Genomic DNA, 25,000 nt, shown 5'->3' on the forward strand with positions numbered 1-25,000 from the left:
ATCATCACTTCTGCTGAAAAAGAGAGAAAGAAAAAAAGAGAGAGAGAGAGAGTCCTTTACCATTCCAGCTCACAGCCAAAAAGCACTTGCCTCAGCTACAGTAGTGTGTGTAACCCCAGGAATAAACTCAAATTCACCTCATTTTCTGTTGTCCTGCAATTTGTCTTAATTTTAGATCCAGATTGGCTCTATTTCTAACACACACACACATGCACACACACACACACACACACACACGCAACCCCACACCATCTCTTTCCAGTTGCTGACAGACTTGTTGTTGTTGACGACAGACGTCACGTAGTGTACTAAGTCACTAAGTATACTAGCTGGAGCGATGCCATTAAAGAGAGTCTGCTCTCATGTTCATGGTCACTCTGTTCACGGGTAATAGGGCTCTAAAACCTCCGTCTAAGAGGGGCACAGGCTTAACGCACAAACAGCTATAATTAATCTGGATAAAACTAGCGACACCTACAATACTCCCATTCATTCCCCTAACAGGGGTGGGCCCGGAGTCAACACTGCAGTTGTGTAACCCAACTTGCCAATCAGAGGCCATCCCCGGCAGACCCCACCCCTGCTCCAGTGGTTTATATGCGGCTCAGTAGGTCGGGGGTGTCTCTCTTCCGCCCCTAAAAGACGGAGCAGTCAGGAATCCCCCACACCTCTCACACAGCGCGAGCAGACAGCCAAGGAGACATGGCACCAACAGGAACCAGGGTAGGTGTGCTGCACACGGGCTCCATGCTGGACTTGGACTGAACCTACAGCTAATGTGGTTCACTCTTCTGTAGTGAATGGCTATAGGATGTATTAGTGTAACATTTACATTTACATTACAGTCATTTAGCAGACGCTTTTATCTGAAGCGACTAACAATAATTGCGTTATAATATTATAATAATAATTTAACGCAGGAAAAGTCAGTGTACTACTACTTGCCAGAACTCTCAAGTGCATCTTCTTTCTAAAACAAGTGACTAGAAGTATTATCTAGTGCTGAAGGCAAAGTGCAAGAATAGCCTACTGTATATATTCATGTTGATCTTGCACTTAGGGAGTCCAAGTTTACTTATTTTTTCTTCCTTTTTTTATTTTTATTTATTTTTAACCTAGACTGCATTTGATCATTATTGTGTAGGGTGAATGTTATGAATCCGCATCAGGATACGTTGATGTGTGCAGTGAAAATGTGAATGTAAATTGAACTCTTCTAAAACGGGGGCAGGTCACGCAGGGGCCCACATGTGCTGTGCTGACGTGTGAAACGCAGCATGTTGATGGTTATTTATTAGTGGTTATTTATTAGTCAGTCAGTATCACAAGCTAATCTGGGTCTGGAGCTGGATATTTCATCACTGTTTTCTGTATTAATAAGTATACAGGCCCAATACATATGGGTAGAGTTTATTAGCTATGGCATGACAGAACTGCCCTTTGCCTTTATTGATCACATGTATTGATAATGTGATTGATAAACATCGTCATGTAATGTAGGGTGTAATGGAGCGCCTCGATGCCGGGGAGGTTGTGATCGGAGACGGGGGCTTCGTGTTCGCCCTGGAGAAGAGGGGCTACGTGAAGGCTGGACCCTGGACCCCCGAGGCCGCGGCTGAGCACCCCGAGGCGGGTAAGACCCCCTCAACTACCACCCACCCCCCCTGCTAGGGCCCCCACACCCAGCCACCGTGTTTGTCTTTCCAGCTATGCTATTGGCACCTGTTGTTGCATTGGACTCATTTCCAATGAGATATAAGAACTAAGGAACGTTAAATTCCTCAGCGGGTAGTCCCCTCCCCCACCATCCCCGCCCCCCACCCCTCCATCAGTCCCTCCATTCCCAGGCAGGGAGAAAGAAGAGATGCCAGTCAGGAATCTCGTGTGCCTCCTGTGATTTTCAGTGCGACAGCTGCACAGGGAATTCCTGAGGGCCGGGGCAAATGTCATGCAGACATTCACATTCTACGCCAGCGATGACAAACTGGAGAACAGGGGCAACAACCTCAGCTTCACAGTAAGTTACCCAACACAAGGACCTCCATTTGGACCGCTTGGTACAGCAACACTTTTTAACGCTTTTGGTCTCAGATCAGACTGGCACTGCAAATAAAGAAGTTCTTTAGTGACAAACATGGACAAATCAAGGTTAAATAAAGACATGAATGAATGAATGAATGAATGAATGAATGAATGAATGAATGAATGAATATTTTCAGTTTCAGCCTCTTGAACCTTAAACCTACCTGTTCAGGTAACCAACCAACCTGTTTCTGGTGTTGCTGAGGCTACCTGTCCCCCTGCAAGCCCACCTGTTCCATTCCTCACCTGTCACCTCTCACCCCTGTCACCTCTCACCCCTGTCACCTCTCACCTGTGTGCAGGGAGCCCAGATCAACGAGGCGGCGTGTGATCTCGCCCGGGAGGTAGCCAATGAGGGCGATGCGCTGGTGGCGGGCGGCGTGTCCCAGACACCCTCCTACCTGAGCTGCAAGAGCGAGACAGAGGTGAAGGCCATCTTCCAGAAACAGCTGGACGTCTTCATCAAGAAGAACGTGGACTTTCTGATTGCTGAGGTATACTACGGAGTCAAAACGAAACAAACTTTTATTCATATAATAACACACAGAATCAGCTACAAAGAGTATAATGAGCTTCACAGGAAAAAGAGTGTTTGCTAGAAATAATGGCTTTTGTTCATTAGATTTTTACTTCTGCCTGTCTGTGTGTCTGTCTGCCCCATAGTACTTTGAGCATGTTGAGGAGGCGGAGTGGGCCGTGCAGGTCCTGAAGGCCACAGGAAAGCCCGTGGCTGCTAACCTGTGCATCGGACCCAAGGGAGACATGCATGGAGTCAGTCCCCAGGAGTGTGCGGTCAGGCTGGTCAAGGCCGGTACGTACGGAGCCCCAGTCCAGACTGTCTGTCAACATATAGCATCAACAACTGGCCAGGGTGACCAACTGGCTCGTGAAGTTAATGAGGGGTTGATTTTCTATTAGCTAACATAATGTATGTCACAGTTGCCCGGGAAACTATTCAAACCTTCAGTCATTCTATCATCACAGATCTCCATGTGTAATCAAATCATAAAATCAAACTTTATTTATATAGCGCATTTCATACACAGAGGCAACAGAATGTGCTTTACAGAGAGCAATGGGGGGTGGGCATAGGTTCCACCCTTACATATTTCAGAGGGAAGCAAAAAAACAGTTTCACCTGGGGGCCAGAAAAGTGAGCTGTAAAAAATCTTCCCTGACCTCTCTCAACGAGACGATCGAGCAAACTCCTGGAAAATGTTTGTCTATTGGCTAAGAACATATACAGTACAGAGCAGTAAACATGGGCTAGATACTTCATAAGAGAGACATGACTAATAGGAGACTGCACAAATAGTTACAGAGAAGTTGCCAACATGGTAGGCCATTATGTGTTTTCACTGTAGTCTCTAATATGATATGTAAGTGAATCATATAATAAAGCACAGTAAGCACTTAGCAGAACAGGCTCATAGAGAATGCTGCAAGGCAGAGGTGTGGAAACAGTGTGTACATCTCTGGACCCCCGCCATTGGATGTCTCTGAAGCTTAAGGAGAATCTCATTGGCTGACCTCCTGTGTGTTCTAAACCCGCCCCAGGCGCTGATATCGTGGGTGTGAACTGTCACTTCGACCCCCTGACCTGCGTGGAGGCGGTGAGGATGATGAAGGAGGGCGTGGAGAAGGCTGGCCTGAAGGCTCACTACATGGTGCAGCCTCTGGCCTTCCACACCCCCGACTGCAACTGCCAGGGCTTCATCGACCTGCCAGAGTTCCCCTTCGGTAACACACACACACACACACACGCACACGCACACACACGTGCACACACACGTGCACACACACACACACACACACACACACACACACACACACACACACACACACACACACACACACACACACACAGACGTTTGCTCAATGTACTCACATGTAGTTCATCATCCCATACATATAGGATTAAAGGGATAGTCCGGAATTTTTTACCTATGGCCTGGCTAATTTTTGAGTTACTCTCAATGTTGTTGACAGATGGAGATCATTTTCCGCTGATTCCATGCTGTCCCTCATTTGGGCGTTCACGTCTTGCTAATGCCATTACAATGCAGCCGAACTGGCTAGCATTCAAAGAAACGAAAGTGCACCAAAGTAAAATCAAATATGAGGACAGTCTGTCAGGGGTTCATTTGAGTTTTTATACCGTCATGTTTTAAGTCCAACTGTCGTTGAACTGTCGTTTGTTTGGAACTATATGGCTCTCTGTAAACAGGAAGGCGGAGTGATATGTAGCTAGCTAACTATGTCTTCACAACAACAACACCGAACAGAAGAGCGGACTATTCTCTTACTATCAACACAAGCTGCAATGGCCACATTCGAAAGAGATACGTCTGACTTTGATGAGGAGTTTAGTTTATCTGGCGATCCTTACTTGTTTGGAGTGATTATCTGTGAGTTTTCTTTGAATGCTAGCTAATTCAGTTTGATTGCGCTAGCATTAGCAGCGCAGCTGAAAAAGTTCTCCATCAATCAACAAGTCGAAAATCAGGCCCTAGTTCAACAAGGCCAGGTCCAGCCTGGCTTATGTGCGTGGCTGGCTTGTTTCGGTTCAGGACTGGTAGGATGGAAGATCGGTGGGTTGATTTTGGTGTCCTTCTTCCAGTCCCTAATGTGGGTTGGGGTTAGAATAAGGGTTGGGGTTGGGACAGGATCTGACCTATAAGGCAAGGGATAAAGGTCGGAGTGAAACGATGAACGTGTGGAGGTTTGGGGTATAGTCCCATAAGTCATCCCCACCGGGTCTTGAACCCCGGCCTCGTGGGTGGGAGTCCAACGCTCTCACCACTACTCTACTTGTGCAGTGGAGATCAGCAGGTTGATTTTAGTGTCATTTTGATTTTGGTGTGCTGGGACTACTGCCTCTAGTGGTGCCAACAGAAAAATGCAGGCCAACATTGTCCAGAGTAAGGGAGGGAGGGAGTGATAACCGGACAAACGCTATCCTAGGTGCGCTGTCTTCCAGCCACGCACAAAAATTACAGATTATCTCTGTGCTAATCCAAGTTGACATCGCCACCTGCTGTCTAATACTGGCATTGCAATGCTGAAACCTTTCCCCTCAGGCCTGGAGCCCAGGATCTTGACCCGCTGGGACATGCAGAAGTACGCCAGGGAGGCCTACAAGGTTGGCATCCGCTACATCGGTGGCTGCTGTGGGTTCGAGCCCTACCACATCAGGGCCGTGGCTGAGGAGCTGGCCCCAGAGAGAGGAGGTCTGCTCCCTGCAGCCTCAGAGAAGCACGGAGCCTGGGGAGCCGGCCTGGAGATGCACACCAAGCCCTGGGTCAGAGCCAGGTGAGAGACATGATAATGAAAGGTGTGACCTTCATCAGAAAAGACATGCAGATTCAGGTGCTGTACTATCCTGGCTGTAGTTATACACCCTCGCTACAAACCAGCATGTAACATTAAAGACAAGACAGTCTTGATTGATAAGCAGTTGTCTTTAAACACTGTTTTCCTCTCTTGGTCCTCTCTGTGTTCGTCTGTCTCTCCTTCTCTTCCTCCCTCTATCTTCACGTCTCCCTCCCCCAGAGCACGTCGTGACTACTGGGAGGCCCTGAAGCCAGCGTCTGGCCGGCCCCAGTGCCCCTCCATGTCCGCTCCCGACAGCTGGGGTGTAACCAAGGGCGACGCTGACCTCATGCAGCAGAAGGAGGCCACCACCAAGGACCAGCTCATGCCTCTCTTCGACAAGGCAAAGGGCCACTGAGCCAGCCCAGCCATGCCCCAGACCAGGCACCCTAGCCTGGGCACAGAGCCGAGCACCGCGGCCCCTCTCTGGAGCTCTCCTGGAGCCTCCCAGCCTGCCCACGAGCCTCAATACTCATCTTCAGCATCTACACTTGTGTAAACGTGGTGCACGTCATCGAATGGGAGTTGGCTTGGAAGTATGCTTGGAAGTATGCTAGCTATATCTAACTGTGCTAACCCCCCTCGATATCCACCCCTACTTTGTAGCACCCACCCACATTCCCCTCTGACACAGTCTTAAACAACAGAAGTCCTCCGTTGACTCAGAGGAGGATCTCTGTACTAAATTTCTTAGTAGATATTAATGTGAGATTACCTTGAAAGTCATAGGTATCCATGCATACGTCAAGATAGGATTCAACCTCCCGGGGAGTGGGACCTTTTTCACCCTTTTATTGGACCATTTTGTGTAACCCCACATTTAATAAAATAAGGTTTTACAAAACAGTAAAGCTGCTTTGATACTTATTGTCTAATTGCTTGTCATTGTGCTGACATTATATTATGTGGGCCGAAATTTGCAGGAGCAAAATTGGTCAAACTGGAGCAAAGTTTACTATAATACCCGAATACCATGCTTTGGAAATATATTATTTATCCATCAAACACTGTTTGATGATTTCTATGGGAGCTGACCAATTTTGCGATTTTTTAAAATCAAGTCATCTTTATTATACTTCAGAGGGAAACTATATTTCGCTATAAGTACCCACTGATAACTTAAAAACACATCCTAAAATGATAAGCTTTGAGACATACAGCAAGTTAAAGCAGCCAAAGACAGTACATTCAGCAAATTCATCAGGTCATCATTCTGGCTGACTCAGTTGGCACGATAATAACTAAAAACTATAATAAAAGTACAGTAGGCCTCCAGCAGAACCTTCTAGGTCCATCTAGTAACCTAGTTAGTAGGGTGGGGGTGTGCAGGAGACAGTTGCAAGGAGGGAGTTGTTGGTCCTTGATGTTTTCCCATGATTCTCCCTGTTATTGGTCTTGGGGCTTGGCCATGGAGGGGCACATGGGACGCCCAGAGGCGGGGAAGAGGTTCTCCCAGTATTCACGCTTAGATCTGGAACAGGAAGGAGTAAGAAGAGGAGCAAAGGAGGAGGAGTAGGATGAGGAAGAGGTGAAGGAGGAGGAAGAGGAGGAGGAAAAAGAGGAGAGGGAGGAGTAAGAGGAGAAGGAGGAAGTGTTACAACACACACAGGCAGACAGGGGGAGCCAGATACAGGAGCTCAGGAGCTCAAGGCTCCTTCATCCCCAAGGCAATTGCTGCCATTAACCATTAATTAGTCCACTTTTATTTTAATTTTTAAACTCATGGACTCATGGACTTTGTTAACATGATGATTGCTTACTTGTTTGTTTATAGTGCTACATGTTTTTTGTGTGTTTATAGTGTGTTTTTTAAGCTGCACCAGAATTGCCCTCCGGCTCCTGGGACAATAACATTTTTATTAAGTTGAATTGTATAGATATAGAACTAGATACAGAGCCAGGCACGGACCTAGGGCCCACGGGGCCCATTTCAAATTGCAGATGCCTCCCATAGCCATATTTGATGAAGATGCAGCAAAATGACTGACTTATTACACATTTAGGTATAAATACAAACGCATATGAGCAAAATATAAAAGTGTCTTCTTTCTCACCTGGCTCTGACCCAGGGCTTACTGTTCATCTCCAGGCCGGCTCCCCACACTCCGTGCTTCTCGGAGGCTGCAGGGAGCAGACCTCCTCTCTCTGGGGCCAGCTCCTCAGCCAAGGCCCTGATGTGGTAGGGCTCGAACCCACAGCAGCCACCGATGTAGCGGATGCCAGCCTTGTAGGCCTCCCTAGCGTACTTCTGCATGTCCCAGCGGTTCATCGCTCTGCTCTCCAACGCTGCAGAAGAAAAAGCATCCGTTTTGTTTTCCATCTGTATACTAGCCTAACCTAGCCTAGTACTGTATAACCTAGCCTAATCCAGTCCAGCCTAACCCAACCTAATCTAAATCAACCTACCCTAACCCAACCTAGCCTAGGCTACCTTAACCTAGCCTAAGCTTGACCCTTGATCAGATGGTGTTGTGGGTTTCTCTGTCTCTAGTTTCAGTGATCTCATTCGCTGTCATATAAAAGTTATATTAGGCTTAGGTGTCTCTAATACCAGTGTATATTTAGCTACGGCTAACGGTGATACCGTTGGATGAAAGGTCAGTCTAAGGGTCATAGAAGGTCAGAGGGGTCTCTCAATTGACCATGCAGTCAGCAGAAGAGCCGTCAACAGGGAACATTGCTCAATCCAGACATTGGATATAGGTCAGATCTAATCTTGACCTAGGTAATGTTTCATCACTGCTCCTGGCCATAATAAAGAATGGTCAGATGACAGCCTATATTAAGCGCCTCCACTGAACAGTATAAAAGTAAGAACCACTGGACTGGAGCGCTGCGCTTAAACCTCGTAACTCATGAAGGCTTAAACTATCTTACGCTGGCTTTAGCTTTAGCTTAGCATGTTAGCATGCTATCTCCACCTGTTGTCTACAGTACATCTGCTCATCTGTTTTACGGTACGTTACATTGTCTAATCCTGTTACGTAACTATGTTAAACTAAGCTATGTCTGAAATCTATAATTGAACCAAGGCCTAAAGCATGGTTGATACTGTATGTTTTTGATACATGCTATGATGAATAAACAACAGAAAGATTATTCTCTTCTCAGCATTCATTGACCAGTAAGGTTAATCAAGGTGATCCAACATCAAAATGGCGTTGTCAGGCAAGGATTGAATATATTTCAGTAAAAGAACCTGATATATGGAACTGATTAATTAAAGGGTCAATGAATGTTGAACGGGAATAATGCCAGATTTAAGCTGTGTGAAAATTTGCATGAGTTTTAAGTGTGTAACAATTGTCACTGTAACTAACAGGAAAATGACGCTTAAAATTGTATGTTTGAGCATCAACCGCCAGTCAGTGCTATTTCCCAGAGATTTGATTAATTTGGAATGAGTGATTTAGTGATTAGTTCCTCAGGAGAAAATGTGATACAGGCGCCAGATAAAAACTTGGGAATGAATTGATGACCTAGGAGTTGGCGATGCTGGCGGGCTTCGTTCCCTGCGCCAAAGTTAAAATTCTAAAAGGTTTCAGTGAATGAGTGACTATCTCGATTGGATATGTTGATTATAATACTGCAGAGTTTAGACGTATCACCTTGGCAGAAAAGGGGAAAATACACGATTCCAAGGGGACAGGAATGTGTAAAAAGAAAGGGCCTGATTTCATGGTAAAACAATCGAGAAGTCATTCGGTCGTAATTGTACCGGTACCGTACCTAATTTGACAATTTAACCACAAACTAACGGAGACAAACACCAGAACAGGGATTTCGAGAACAACAGTGACATTTGTGGTTACGCCAGATTCCAGAAAATGTTTGTAGTTGATAAGTGTCAGGAAATATACAGAAAAAGCGAGTGACGACTAAAAAATGATACAATAATGTCTGTCATAAAAATAACTGTGACGATGCTTAAAATGCTAAGCGCTACAGCTATGCTAATGTGCTGAAACTTACTCACTAAAAAAGCCAGCTGATCTGAGTGAAGTGCTATTATAACGCTTTTGGGAGATCAGGAGAGACAGGCTGGAGCAGAAATCCGCCGTGGGTGTGTGCGTCAGTTACACACAATTCTTAGGCACCAATAATCTATTAATAGCAACGGCCCCGGCTCAGGCGGGCGGGCTAGCCCCTACCTCTGCTCACTAGCCCCCACCCCTCTCTCTCACTGTCTCTGTCTCTCCCTCTCTTACAAAATTACAGTATCCCAAAGAATATTGAATTGAGTCAAAACTATGATTAGTTGTTAGCAAATTATGATATTAAACTATTGAAACTGCAATTTGAAATACCCTGAATATATATATATATATATATATTATTTAAAATAATAGGGAACTTGCTAATGATGATTTGAGTACTGTCTGCAATAATGGTGCTTGTCTCCCCAGACGCTTGGGACACCTATTGTCCTGAGAAAGAATGGGGAGGACAGGTCATCAGCTTACCTGGTGGTCTGCAGTACATTGTGTAGATGACTCGGTCGTCATGAACCAAGAGGAAAAAGTATCCCCCCCCCAGCACAGCTGGAAGACACTCAGTGGCCACAACAGGTATATATAGTACTGTTTTAAGAATTGGCACTGTAACGTGTATGAAGTAACGTAACAATACCAACATTATAAGAATCTACAGAACAATAGACTACTGAGGGAAATATTGCTGTGATGTAAAGTGCACAACATAACAATAATATGACTTCCTAAGAGTATTGTTCCAGAGTGAGGAGAGATGAAGTCGTGAAGGAGAATCGATTCCTGTGCGTCAACCAACCGTGGTTTGATTGGGCCAACACCGTCACCGGTGGTGAATGGCGCGCAGATTTAAGACAAATAACTGACCCAGTGATTAATTGGTTAATCGCCTGGGTGCCACCGCTCCACGTCTTCCATCTTGCAGGCTCGTAGGAAGGCACGTGATTAAGGTTTCTGATCAAAGCTTTGATAATACGACGTAGCTCGTTAACATCTGTGAAGTGTATTTTTACCTGCAGGATGGACAGAGCGGCCGTGGTGAACCAGCCATTGGGTCAAGCGAATACAATATGAGTACACAAGAAATGTTATCTCCACTGGAGATAAATATTTCTATTGACATACAATCTAATAACTGACTGAACTAACTTGTGAGGTGCTCTGGAGCCAAGGTCCGTTCTACGATGGGATTGTATTGTCCATCGTGACCTGACGTCCGAGAGCTGGAGACTAACCATCAAGAGTACACTGAAGAGAGGATCAGGTGAGCTGTGAGTGAGTAGCCAATTAACCAAGTAACATGCTTAACCTGACTGGAAATTACTGTTAAAAAGTAATAGGGGAAGCGTAGTGACTAGAGTGACGACTTTAGTGACTACCTATCCCTGATGGGAAGGTAGGCAATGACTTATTTGAGTTATAGGGAAAGCAAGAAGCAGTAATTAAGTGAACTATTTAAACTCAGTGGCATAGGCGGGACAAAGAAAAGATTAGTGTGTACATGAGGGCAAGGAAAAGAGAGTAAATACTATTTGCTAAATTATATTCTAGACTAACTATCCCAAGCGAAAATCTCATTGGAAATCTAGTGCCCTGCAGGGGAAGAAATTAGTAATATTTTATCTTCTGCAAAGTCATTTAGCAAAGAGAATTATAAAATAATTCTTTTAATAAAAACATTGTCCCAATTAGTGTTTGCTCTTAGCCAGGGAAGTGTTAAGAAGCAGGGCAAGACATTGATTGGTATAATTTATGTTTTTATTAGGAAATAGATGTAAAATATTAGAAATAGGTATAGAATGTTTTTTTTAGAATAATAGTGTTAGTTTTATAAGCTGAATTGTTGCTAGAATAATTTATATTTTTGAAAATTTTAATTGAACTGTCCAAATCATAATCAGTCGATTTTTACTCACTATTATCACCAGGAAATAATGAGAGAAAGGAATGTGGAGAGAAAATCAATGACTATATGAGAAATTGAACAAATTGTTATATTACACTGTTGTTATACAATTGTACTATTGAATAAGGAATTTGTTAATCTGTTGTTAAAGTCTCTGTGTGCAGCAGAAATAAAATTGGAACCAGACCAGTCGCGCAGCAATGGAGGTCAGGATTCCAACATGAACCGTCTGTATGGTAATTAAGACTTAAGCGCAATCAATTGCCATCATCGTCATTACCATTGAGATTGTTGTATTTTTACTTTCATCTTAGAGCTGTACTAACAAAGTATTATACTGTGGTGTTAATTTGTGTGTTTTTAATTCAATCCAAAGGAAGATAGAGCAACATGGCAGAATCAGAACAGAGCAGTACATCGATGCCAAGACAAGTGTTGAGCACACATGCGGAAATTGTCCTGGCAGAAACGAAACATCTCTTTCTAGCCTGCATTTACCACTGTGTGAAAGCCAAGTGTGATTGTTGACCAATGTTGTCTCTCTCTCCATTACAGAGAGGGGGCGGGGTCAAGGCAGTAGTGAATGACAGGCCACAGCTACAGGAAGCAGGTAGAGTAGAGAGCGTCAGAGATTATCAACTGTTCATTGTTTGTGAAATCTCATCATACCCCAAAGGCCAGGTGTGACCATGAGACATGCTGAGGTCATCGCCCAAAAGAATGTGTACCCCAACGAGGCTGGCGCCAGACGGGGGAGGTGATTGACGGGTGAGCCCGGCGGTTGGACTGTGGGGTTCCGGCGGCTGGACGATAGGGTTCCGAAAGGAGGCCTATGGTTCAGGTGCGTGGAACATGGAATGTGATGCCGCACGGGGCATGGAGAAAGGAGAATGACACCTTACCCCCAGCCAGACCTCTGGGAGGGACACAAAGGGAAGGCCAGGGAATGGGGTTTTGAAAAATAAATAAAAATAAGATAAAATACAATAAAATGAAATAAAAATGATATAATAGAAACAGTGAAGAAAGATAGCTCTAGAACGCCAGGAGTATGGACATTAATTCTGCTATGAGTGGTCAATGCTTTATGCTCAACTTAGGAATTAAATTATTAATTACAGTCCCCATCTAGGTATATTTAGTTAAAACATGTCATTAATTGTCCACTGCATTATTTTGATAATTTCGTGTCCAAGGGGGGGATTGGTTTATTTAGGAGCCAGGCAGTGTAGCTGCAGGGACCCTATTGTATTTGCCTATGTTATTATTATTCTTCTTCCACTGAAGTCTAACTTCTCGTGGACAAAACATCAGCGAAAATTGTCATAAAGGAGAGATGTAGTGTGATTTCTTTCAGAATTTTATTTCAGAAATTGGATTTTTGAAAAATGTTTAATTCTGTCCTCTGAAACCAACACTACATTACCCACAATCCAACGCAAGCTCCACCAATCGGAGACATCGCTGTTGGCAAACATACCTAGCCCCTGCCGAGGATTACAATGACTGAATTCATTGATTGGCCAAACTGAGCGACTGCTGCTGAAGTCAGACTGTCATTCACAAACTCAGTGACCAGAGTGTCATTAAGATTGAGCGACAATGCATCAACATGTTTTACAATACAAAGTACTGTAAACAGCTGTCTCTTTAATTTGTTGAATATATTATGAGACTCTTGATCACTTAGGCCACTCATCCACACTTTAAAGAGCAGACCATTAGTATATGATGCAACATCTATTGTTGTATCCTTTGTTTCAGTGTATACTTTAATCAACAACGATATTTCATGGGCTATTGCATATACCACACGTTCAGTGTTTTATGATGACACATAGTCTATTTGTAAAACCAAACGTCAGTTGTTGTTAATTAGCTCAGTGAGATAGAGGATGTTGCTTGGTGTCAGAAGTTACAAGTTCAATCCTCAACTGATGCAAAATGAACATTGGGATGTCAACTTTCTTGTTGTCTTCATATTCTCTTGCTCATTGCTCCAAAACTTGCCTGAAATTGCCTGGCCACGCCTCACTGTGCGTAGCAACCTTAGGTGTGGTTTGATTTTGGCAAGGTTTATTAAACTCAAGTTAAAGTTTTAAATAAGTTCTATTTTGATACCAACCAAGCAGCAAGTTTAAGTTAATGTACAGACAAGGCGCTGGTCCGAAATTTATCTGCACAACAAGTTTATCAGAAATGTATAATAACTTTAATTTTTATTTGGAACAAGAGAATTGCAAATGTTTTTGCTGAAGGAATTGTACCCTAACTCCTACGCTATGCTGAGTTCCAGTCTCCCCTCTACCCAAAAGTAAATGTGGACATCTGTAACCTCTGCATTGTGCTGAAGTTCCACTAACAAAGGAACAAAGTGACTCGTGAGCCAAAGACCATCAAGGAAAGGCGTCTATGGAGTGCCAGTCTACCCAGTCTCCTCTACACTCTACTGGACTGATCGGACAAAGGACACTCCTATGCTAGGGAGTGTGAGTGTTAAGGATCAGACGGGTGGTAAAGGACATTCCTATGGATGCCATCAGACGAGTGGCAGAGGATTAGACGGTGACCATCAGACGGGTGGCAAAAGACTGAACGTGTGCCAATGGATCAGACGGGGGAGGAGGAAAACAGCAGGACCTCAACGGACATCGCGAGGAGGCAGAAAAACATGTCCGTGAGAATGACGTTTCTTAATGAATAATCACTAATATATACATATTGTCATTAGTTATCTGTAACAGGACAAAGCAGTTTATTTATCTGTCAATGTACGAATTTTTGTTTGTTTTGTTTAACAGTCTTAAAAGTGTTTAACTGTCTTATGTTTCAAGAAAAAGAAGAAAAAATGGTTAAGAACTGTGTGACTGACATGTGGGTTTCCTCTCCACATGTGTTCGAGAAACTCTCTCTCGCGAGATGGCTTGGCTGTGGGGTTCTGGACGAGGCAGTGGAGACTGGCGCCAACTGTCCCATGAAAATTGAGGACAGAGACGCAGGGCTCCGCTCCCTACTCCAACCTCCAGACAAAGCTAATGTTTTCTGAATAACAAACACAATTCTTTTGAAAATTGACTGTGTGTTTTTGAGTTAGCATCTATTGTCTGTAGTTATTGTTTAATGTTAATTGTTGTTTTATTGACATTTATGAGTTAAGCTAGAAGCCAACTGTGATGTTACTGGTTTTGAGGGAAATTAATCCCTCAGACGGGGGTCTGTTGTGGGTTTCTCTGTCTCTAGTTTCAGTGATCTCATTCGCTGTCATATAAAAGTTATATTAGGCTTAGGTGTCTCTAATACCAGTGTATATTTAGCTACGGCTAACGGTGATACCGTTGGATGAAAGGTCAGTCTAAGGGTCATAGAAGGTCAGAGGGGTCTCTCAATTGACCATGCAGTCAGCAGAAGAGCCGTCAACAGGGAACATTGCTCAATCCAGACATTGGATATAGGTCAGATCTAATCTTGACCTAGGTAATGTTTCATCACTGCTCCTGGCCATAATAAAGAATGGTCAGATGACAGCCTATATTAAGCGCCTCCACTGAACAGTATAAAAGTAAGAACCACTGGACTGGAGCGCTGCGCTTAAACCTCGTAACTCATGAAGGCTTAAACTATCTTACGCTGGCTTTAGCTTTAGCTTAGCATGTTAGCATGCTATCTCCACCTGTTGTCTACAGTACATCTGCTCATCTGTTTTACGGTACGTTACATTGTCTAATCCTGTTACGTAACTATGTTAAACTAAGCTATGTCTGAAATCTATAATTGAACCAAGGCCTAAAGCATGGTTGATACTGTATGTTTTTGATACATGCTATGATGAATAAACAACAGAAAGATTATTCTCTTCTCAGCATTCATTGACCAGTAAGGTTAATCAAGGTGATCCAACATCAATGGGTCCATTCCTTCTAACCTAATCTAGCAGAGTCTAATCTAAACTATTGTCGTGTAGGAACTGCAAGTAATTGGCGCAAGCCAGTATGAACACCAATGGAAGCTTTACTGTAACTTGGTAGTAGAATCATCCATACATCCAACCTTTTCCAGTATCAGGTCTGGTATCAGTATCCTTAGGCTAGCAGGCTACTACCACTTACTGGTGTGACGGTATAACATTACCATGTATATCAAATCAAACTTTATTTATATAGCGCATTTCATACACAGAGGCAACACAATGCGTTTTACAGAGAGCAATGGGGGGTGGGCATAGGTTCCACCCCTACATATTCCAGAGGGAAGCAAAAAAACAGTTTCACCTGGGGGCCAGAAAAGTGAGCTGTAAAAATTCTTCCCTGACCTCTCTCAATGAGACGATCGAGCAAGCACCTGGAAAATGTTTGCCTATTGGCTAAGAATAACATTGCCATATACAGTACAGCTATCTTAGCCTAACCTGGCCTCAGATAAAATAAAAAGCAAGCAAAATATTACATCTGATAAAATGGAGAGCTGTATATGGCAATGTTATACTGTACATGGTAATGTTATACCATCACACCATCTAATGAAACCCCAATACGATCTACTGTAGAGTCTGTTCTCCTATATGGCTGTGAATGCTGGACCCTGAAGCCCACCCTGCAGAAGTGGGTGCTACACAATGCTGCGTGCAGAACTTAACATGAACAAGAACGAACATGTTACCAACAAGCATCTGTATGGGGGGGGCGGGGCTACCAAGGGTGAAAATAGCAGCCATGAGAATAAGGCTGGCTGGTCACTGCCAGAGATACTGGGAGCTTCCAGCCAACAAACTGGCTCTGTGGACGGCCGACACACGGCCATCGGCGTCAATCACAAGGACGTCCCACACCGACGCACCGTGGTGGACGTACTAAAGAACGACGCAGGGGGCAGAAAGTTTTCTGGCGAGCTGGCCAGGTGCACGGAGGATGGGGACGAGATCCTAGAGAGAGATCCAGCGAGGCAACTAGTTACCGAAGGGGAACTCCGGCAGGCTGATGTATCCTCTGTGGTTGCACTCGGGGGTGTGGAAGCCCAGGGGTTGGACCATGAGGTGGGCCTGGAGCCCCGCCTCCTCTAGCCCCGCCTTCATCAGCTTCACCGTCCGCACGCACGTCAGAGGGTCCAGGTGGCAGTTGATGCCCACCATGTCCGCTCCTACACACACGCATGCACAGACACGCATATGCACACACACACGCACGAATGCACACACACGCGCACACACATGCAAATCATGGAGGTGTTACAAATATTAACTATGTTGGTAGGCATATCTTCAGAATGTATAGATGACACAACAAATACCTTTCTTTCAACAGTGAACAACACAAAATTATTGTATTTTAATGGGTTTTAGTCATCAGACATGATACAGTATGTGTATTAATAGTGTTCCTGGGTGATCCATACCGGCCTTGACCAGCCTGACGGCGCAGTCTCCAGGTGAGACCCCATGCACGTCTCCTTCTGGGGAGATACAGAGAGAAGCTCCTACAGGTTTACCACTGGTCTTCAGAACCTGCACGGCCCAAACGGCCTCCTCCACATGCTCAAAGTACTGCCGGATGGAGACACCACACACACACGCGCACACACACACACACACACACACACACACACACACACACACACACACACGCACAGAATACAATTGAATATACACAGTGAAAGGCCTGCACTACATCCCTGTGATGATTTGAAACACTTCTTATTGAGTTAATATCACAGAAAAACACATACTGTAATAGCAGCATTAGTAACATATTAGTAATATATTAGTAACATGATAATATACATTAAATTAGAAATGGTGGTCAGAGAGCACAGACCTCTTTCCAGATGAACAGACATAGTTAGTGCCTAACATCTGAAATTCTTATTGTGTTAATGATACAGAAAGCCGTTCTAGATCATTATTAGCAGTGACACAATTGTAAGTGTAACCTGATCCACTTTGGGCATATCTACAGTACACACTGAAGAATTGTTCCTCAGGAGGAAGACTGTGGGTCATAGAGTACCTCTACAATTAAGAAGTCGACGTCCTTCTTGAGGAAAGCGTCCATCTGTTTCTTGAAGATGGCCTTGACCTCACTCTCATCGTGGCTGCTCAGGTAACATGGCGTCTGGGACACGCACCCGGCTACCAACGCGCCTCCCTCATTGGCTACCTCCCGAGCCAGGTCACAGGCTGCCTCGTTGATTTGTGCTCCCTGATTCAGGAAAACAGGAAGTACATCACAAAACAGATTGCATAACAGGAAATCACAAATCACAAAACAGATATTATATATATATTATATATATTATATATTATTATAGTGAAGGTGATGATTCAGGTAGGAAGAATGCTTGTGGTGATGATAATGATGATGATGGTGGTGGTGGTGATTATGATGATGGTGGTGGTGATGATGCATCACTACTGACGGTGATGTTGGTGGCGTTGCCGCTGATCTCCAGCTTGTCGTCGCTGCAGTAGAAGGTGAACGTCTGGAGGACGTCTGACCCCGCCCTCAGGAACTCCCTGTGGAGCTGACGGACTGAGAGAGAGAGAGAGAGAGAGAGAGAGAGGGAGGGGGGGGGGTGATGGAGAGAGGGAGGGAGAAAAGAGAGAGGAGTGAGAAGGAAGAGAGAGAGAGAGGGGTAAAAGAGAGCTTGAAAGAGTGGAAGATGGAGGAGAAGAAGTTGAGGGAGAAGGGAGAGTGGGGAGTGAGGGAGCAACAGGGAGAAGACGGAGGGTAAGAAGGAGACAGTTACATTCATCAGCATTACTCGTGGCAGTAATCCAGGTTCTGAAGAGAATTCATTATTAAGTAAGAGCATTTCAACTGTATAACGCTGTATTAAGTCTTCAAAACAGGAAATGGACGCGAGAGTTCAACCATGATAACACCACAGGGTCTGCTCTCCGGTCAACCTTATAACCACACCCATAACTGACCTTTGATACTACAACACACACTCTCTCTGCAGTGTCCTCTGTTGAGTGTGTGTGTGTGTGTGTGTGTATGCATGCATGTGTATGGTGTGTGTGTACATGTGTGAGCACACACAAACACACACACGCTCTCTCTCTCTATACACACACACACAGGCAGTACTTTCCATACATTGACTCATCTCGGGCCTCCCTGTGTTTCAGTCCTATTGTTGTCATCATGTGTTTGTGTATGTGTGTGTGTGTGTGTGTGAGTGTGTGTGCGTGCGTGCGTGCGTTACCTGCATCAGGGTGTTCTACTGCAGACTCCGGTGTCCAATGTCCAGCCTTCACATAGCCCCTCCTCTCCAGCTGCATCACATAGCCTCCATCACCAATCACCACCTCCCCTGCATTCAACCTCTCCAGAATACCCTGACACACACACACACACACACACACACACACACACACACACACACACACACACACACTGTAAGGCATAATACTCTACATACTGTATCACCTCTCTACCAGAATTCCGTTATTGTCCTCTAGGGTATGAACACAACACACACACACACACACACACACACACACACACACACACACACACACACACACACACACACACACACACACACACACACGTCTTTTAGGATTTTTCCTGTTCAAAAGACTGATTGAGTTCCCATAGGGGAAGAATCTTCACAAGCTTCAGTTCTTATCAGACCGAATAGTAGGCCTACATATCGGACAAAACAATGCACGATTTCCGATTTCTTCAACAATTCTAACAAACTTTCACATGTACTGTAGGCTGCATGCACGCAGGACCTTACCTTCCTCATGTCGTCGATAGTTTGGGAAGCTGCACGCGGAGCCTGTAGTGACAGCACAAAGGACGGCGGAGTGGGTTTACCTGGACTCTGTCCAATTCTCACATGCTCGAGCTGTTATGCAACCTGGCTCAAACCAACTCCTATTGTTACAATCACCCATTCATCCCCCTAGTGGGCTAGCTCTCTATAGACACGATGTCATGACAGTTCCAGTCCCGATTGATTAATCAGTCTTCTTCTTCTTTCGTGTAACGTCAGAGGTCCAACTCGGTGTCGTGTAGCCATGCCAGCATCTCGGGTCCTAGGTCAAAGAGGCTGGCTTCCGAGGGTGGTCTGTACAAGGGGCAAGTGGTGATTATATGTTCGGCTGTCTGTTCAGGGTCACCGCACTCGCATGCCGCACTGTCTGCCAGGCCCCACTTCTTCATCGATGTTTTAAAACGACCAACCCCAGTTCGCAGGCGGTTCAGTGTGGTCCATTGCCGGCGTGGTAGGTCGTCTCCTCCTATGGCCCCACCTCCCGGGTCCCAGATGTAGTGATGGTACGGGAGGGCCCTGCTGACTGCCACTCCTGCTTCCAAGCTGCTGCCAGCCAAGCATCTCTGGAGATGTCCTCAGAGGTGGAATTGAGCATCTCTTGCGCTGCCTTGTCGTAGGGGTGGCGGGATTTGAGTCTGCTTGGAGGAGCCGCTGTTGTTGTGGTGTCTTGCAGGATGTGCCACTCATATCTTTTTGCTTTCCTGGCCAGGGCGAGGGTGGCAGCCTCCCGTCGGAGGCCGGCCAGGGCTATTCCCGCGAGGACTGGCAAGAGGGACACTGGGGTAGTCTTCAGGCATCCAGTTATTATTCGGAGGGCACTGTTTATAGCCACGTCAACTTTGCTTGTATGAGGGCTTCTGCACCAGACTGGGGCGCAGTATACCGCTGCAGAGAAGACCAGAGCTTGGGTCGATATTCGCAGAGTCTTAGCGGACGCTCCCCAGGTTATTCCCGCAAGGCGGCGGATCTGTTACGGCTCCGCCTCCGCCTGGGCGCTCTCCAGCTCCCACCACCGTTCCCGCAGCGCGCACGCCACGGCCTTCCACTTCGGCGCGCGCTCTGCGCGCCCTCCAACGTAATCACCCCCGCACACCTGAACACGGTTCCGCTAACGAGCTCCGAGGGCGCGGCTCACCTGCTGCCACTACTCATCCAATCACCTCCCCTATAAGAACCCGGTCTTCCCAACGTTCGTCGCCAGTTCTTCCCTAAGATTCCTTGTGGCAAGTTGTGGTTTTCTGAAGTTCCCGTGCTAGTGGTTGTCTTAGTTGTTTTTTTCCCTTTTACTCATTCTACTCTGAACTCCTCCAGATTCCGGTTTGTTTGCTGCTCTTTTCCTGGACTGACACACGGCTTCCTCGACCCATTCTCCCCGGACCTCGACCACGGCTTGGATTACGTTTTCTGGACTTTGTTTGTTGATCGATTGACCCCTGCCTGAACTTGACTACCCTTTTGCCTTGCCCTCTGTACTGCCGCTTTATATTAAACTGCCCTCTGGGCTTGGAACTGTCCGTCTGTGTCCGTGGTCCTGCGTTTGGGTCTGCTAGCCAACCAGCCCCCTTACAGAAGAACTGGCCATGAACGCTGACCCAGCAGACCCGGATGCCCTGTCCCAGGCGGTAGCTCAGCAGGGAGCGGTCCTAGCCCAGCAAGGGACCTTGCTGAGGAAACATGAGGAGTCCCTGGGAGATGCTGACGCTGCCGTGCGGTCCCTCTGCCCCTCCCCGGAGGGAGCCCAAGTTACATCACCCGAAGCCCTACGACGGTGGTGTGGAGACCTGCGGGGAGTTCATCATGCAGTGCGGGTTCATCTTCGCGGAGCAACCGGAGGCGTACCTGAGAGACGTCTCCAGGATCAGGTACGTTGCCAGTCTCCTCACTGGCAAGCCCCTCTCCTGGTTCATGGCGGCGTGGGAGGTCGGTGCTCCCTGTATGGACTCCTACAGTGACTTTTGTGCCGAGTTCAGGTCCGTGTTCGACCACCCCACCCGGGCACTCCACGCTGCCGGCCGACTCCACCACATCCGCCAGGGGGCTCGTAGTGTCTCGGAATACGCCATCGACTTCCGTATCCTGGCCGCTGACAGTGGTTTTAACGACCAGGCCCTCCAGGTGGCCTTTCGGGAGGGGCTGTCGGAGGTCCTCAAGGACGAGTTGGCGGTCAGGGATCACCCCGCTACCCTGGACCAGCTCGTCCGCCTGACGGTCAACATCGACCACCGCCTGGCCGCTCGTCGGCGCGCTCGTCGGGCGGAGCCCACCGGCCGTACCCCCTGCCGAGCCAGTCCTCCTCCCGCCCGGGCTCCGTTCACCTACCCACGCTCCCGGGAGCCTGGCACGCCCCCAACCGAGGAATCCTCCACTGCCTCCGACCGGGAGGAGCCCATGCAGGTGAACAGGGCCCGCCTTTCACCTGAGGAGAGGCACCGCCGGCGAGTCCAGGGGCTCTGTTTTTACTGTGCCCAGGAGGGCCACAGGGGAGAGGACTGTCCCATCCGCCCAAAAGCCTTGGCTCATCAGGGGAGTGGGGCCTCCTGGTGAGCCATGTCTCGCAGTCTCCCTTGCCCCTCCCTCCGGTCAGGTTCAACGTCACCCTCTCCTGGCATGGGCGCACTCATACCATCGGTGCGCTCATCGATTCAAGAGCGGACGGTAATTTCATCGACGCGGACCTGGCCAGGGGGGCGGCTTTTCCCCTCACCCGCCTGGAGAAACCCCTCACCATCACGGCTCTGGATGGACACAGCCTGGGTCCGGTCGTGGAACAGACGGTGCCCATTACCCTGACCAGTTCGGGCAACCACGTGGAGGAGATCCGCCTCTACGTTCTCCGATCCCCTCTGACTCCCCTCATCCTGGGCCGGTCATGGCTCGAGCAACACGTCCCCCACATCAATTACGGCACCGGACGTATACTCAGCTGGAGCACGGCCTGTTATGCCCGGTGCCTGCGTGCCGCCCAGACGCCCTCCCTCTCTGCCCGTCCGGCCCCTGCACCCCCGGACCTCTCCACTGTGCCGGAGGTGTACCACGACCTGGGTGAGGCGTTCAGTAGGGACCGGGCCCGCTCTCTCCCTCCTCACCGGCCCTACGACTGCGCCATCGAGCTCCGCTCCGGTGCACAACTCCCCGTGAGCCGCCTTTACAGCCTCTCCCTTCCTGAGAGGGCGGCCATGGACAGCTACCTCAACGATTGCTTGGCCGAGGGTCTCATCCGTCCTTCACGTTCCCCGGTGGCAGCGGGGTTCTTCTTCGTGAAGAAGAAAGGAGGAGACCTGAGGCCATGCATCGATTATAGGCAGCTGAACGAGATCACCATCAGGAACAGGTATCCTCTCCCCCTCATGAGTGCGAACTTCGAACCCCTCCAAAAGGCGACCATCTTCACCAAACTGGACCTGCGGAGTGCGTACCACCTCATTCGCATTCGTGAGGGGGATGAGTGGAAGACCGCGTTCAAGACCCCGAGAGGCCATTATGAGTACCTGGTCATGCCGTTTGGCCTCACCAACGCCCCCTCCGTCTTCCAGGAGGTGATGAATGACGTGCTCCGGGACATGTTGGACATCTTCGTTGTGCTCTACCTCGACGACATCCTGGTGTTCTCCAGGAGCGCTGTGGAACACGTCCAGCACGTCCGCCTCGTCATCCAGCGTCTCCTGGAGAATCGCCTCTTCATCAAGGCCGAGAAGTGCACCTTGCACGCTCCCTCTGTGGAGTTCCTGGGACTCATCGTGGAGGGTGGGCAGACTCGGCCTGACCCTAAGAAGATCCAGGCTGTCGTCGAGTGGGGCCAGCCCACCTCCCGGAAGGCGCTGAGGGGGTTCCTTGGGTTCGCCAATTTCTACAGGCGTTTCATCCGGGACTACAGTCGGGTTGCCGCTCCCCTCACGGCTCTCACCTCCCCTCTGCGTCCCTTCATCTGGACACCTGAGGCCAGTGCCGCCTTCGCCGGCCTCAAGGGGAGTTTCACCTCTGCACCCGTCCTCGTCCAGCCGGACCCGTCCAGGCCCTTCATCGTGGAGGTGGACGCCTCCGACACCGGGGTCGGCAGAGTCCTTTCACAGCAGTCAGCAGCGGACGGCAAGATGCACCCCTGTGCCTTCTTCTCCCGTCGTTACACCCCTGCGGAGGCCAACTACGACATCGGCAACCGAGAGCTGCTGGCTGTTGTGGAGGCGTTCGAGGAGTGGCGGCACTGGCTGGAGGGCGCAGAGAATCCCGTCACCGTCTGGACCGACCACAAGAACCTGATGTACATCAGGTCGGCCAGGCGGTTGACTCCCCGACAGGCGCGCTGGGCCCAGTACCTCGGGCGGTTCGACTTCCACCTCACCTACCGCCCGGGGTCGAAGAACATCAAGGCCGATGCACTGTCTCGCATTCACAACTCTGAGGAGGACCCCGAGTCTCCGGGGACCATCGTCCCCTCGTCTCGGATCATCGGGGCCATCATCATGAATGTCGATGCAGTGGTCAGGAGGGCTCAGCGCGTCCAACCCTGTCCCCGAGGGGGACCCCCCAACCGGCTGTACGTCCCGGACAGCGTGCGGACCCAAGTGTTGGGGTGGGGCCACGGCAGCAGGTTCGCCTGCCACCCAGGGACGCACCGGACCCTCTCCTTCCTGCGCCGGCAGTTCTGGTGGGCCTCCATGGCGGCGGACGTTCGGGAGTACGTCGCCGCCTGTCCGGTCTGCGCCAGGAGCAAGACCTCCCACCAACTGCCAGCGGGCCTGCTGCGTCCCCTCCCTGTGCCCAGCCGTCCCTGGAGCCACATCGCACTCGACTTCGTCACCGGTCTCCCTCCGTCCCATGGTACCACCGTCGTCCTGACCGTAGTGGACCGGTTTTCGAAGTCGGTGCACCTCGTGGCTCTCCCCAAGCTTCCCACCTCGGCAGAGACGGCTGGGCTGCTGGAGCAGTACGTCTTCCGCCTCCATGGTCTTCCCCTGGATATTGTGTCTGACCGTGGTTCCCAGTTCACTTCAGGGGTGTGGCAGGCCTTCTGTAAGGGACTTGGGGCCACGGTCAGCCTATCGTCTGGGTACCATCCCCAGACCAACGGGCAGGCGGAGAGGGCCAACCAGTGTATGGAGGCGGCCCTCAGGTGTGTATCTTCCCTCCACCCGTCCTCCTGGAGCCGGGACCTACCCTGGGTTGAGTACTCGTTGAACGCCATGGTCAACTCCTCCACCGGCAGGTCGCCCTTCGAGTGCTCCCTGGGGTTCCAGCCACCCCTGTTCCCGCTCCAGGAGGTTGAGGTGGCGGTCCCGTCCGTCCAGGCCCATCTCCGCCGCTGTCGGAGGGTCTGGAGGTCCGCACGCTCGGCGCTGCTCCAGGCCGCTGAGTGCGCCAGCCGCGGGGCCAACCGTCGACGCACCCCGGCCCCGGAGTACAAGGTCGGTCAGCGGGTCTGGCTCTCCACCGCCGACCTGCCTCTCAACACCGACTCCGGGAAGCTGTCGGCCCGCTTCATCGGTCCCTACCCTATCAGCCGGGTCATCAACCCTGGCGCGGTCCGGCTGGACCTGCCCTCCTCCCTGCGGCGTGTCCACCCGGTCTTCCACGTCTCCCGGATCAAGCCCCACGTCACCAGCCCCCTCGTGCCCCTGGCGGCGGCTCCCCCGGCTCCTCAACTGGTTGACGGCCACCCGCAGTGGTCTGTGAGGAGGCTGTTGAAGGTCCGTCGCCAGGGCCGGGGGTATGTTTACCTGGTGGACTGGGAGGGCTTTGGTCCGGAGGAGCGGTCGTGGGAGCCCCGCTCCCGCATCATGTCCCCAGCTCTCCTCCGGGACTTCTACCGGGAGTTCCCGGATGCCCCGGGTAGGTCGCCCGGTGGCTCCCGCATGGGGGGGGGTCCTGTTACGGC

The 25,000-nt window shown here is 48.8% G+C and overlaps 3 protein-coding genes across 3 annotated transcripts in view; 2 read left to right on the forward strand and 1 right to left on the reverse strand.

The window, feature by feature from the left end:
• LOC311310428 (betaine--homocysteine S-methyltransferase 1-like) overlaps nt 1-141 on the forward strand; it is a 4,218-nt gene extending 4,077 nt beyond the window's left edge. The window contains exon 8 of the mRNA XM_084439925.1: nt 1-141. This exon is cut by the window's left edge and continues 343 nt beyond it. The gene's annotated coding sequence lies outside the window, so the exon portion shown is untranslated.
• A 447-nt stretch (nt 142-588) lies between these two features.
• LOC311310429 (betaine--homocysteine S-methyltransferase 1-like) lies at nt 589-6,299 on the forward strand. Its single transcript, XM_084439926.1, has 8 exons — nt 589-723; nt 1,501-1,633; nt 1,905-2,017; nt 2,385-2,576; nt 2,746-2,893; nt 3,640-3,822; nt 5,163-5,394; nt 5,635-6,299. The coding sequence occupies exons 1-8, from the start codon at nt 703-705 to the stop codon at nt 5,810-5,812; spliced, it is 1,200 nt and encodes a 399-aa protein (XP_084296052.1). The 5' UTR covers nt 589-702; the 3' UTR covers nt 5,813-6,299.
• A 541-nt stretch (nt 6,300-6,840) lies between these two features.
• LOC311310253 (betaine--homocysteine S-methyltransferase 1-like) lies at nt 6,841-19,098 on the reverse strand (the record flags this gene model as incomplete). Its single annotated transcript, XM_084439674.1, has 8 exons — nt 6,841-6,925; nt 7,509-7,740; nt 16,300-16,482; nt 16,738-16,885; nt 17,349-17,540; nt 17,758-17,870; nt 18,550-18,682; nt 19,090-19,098. 8 exons carry the CDS (start codon nt 19,096-19,098, stop codon nt 6,841-6,843), a joined length of 1,095 nt encoding a protein of 364 aa, XP_084295800.1.
• Between the last annotated feature and the right edge of the window lie 5,902 nt (nt 19,099-25,000).

This window comes from Borostomias antarcticus (genome assembly GCF_949987555.1).
Source record: "Borostomias antarcticus genome assembly, chromosome: 6".
NCBI classification, from domain to species: Eukaryota; Metazoa; Chordata; class Actinopteri; order Stomiiformes; family Stomiidae; genus Borostomias; species Borostomias antarcticus.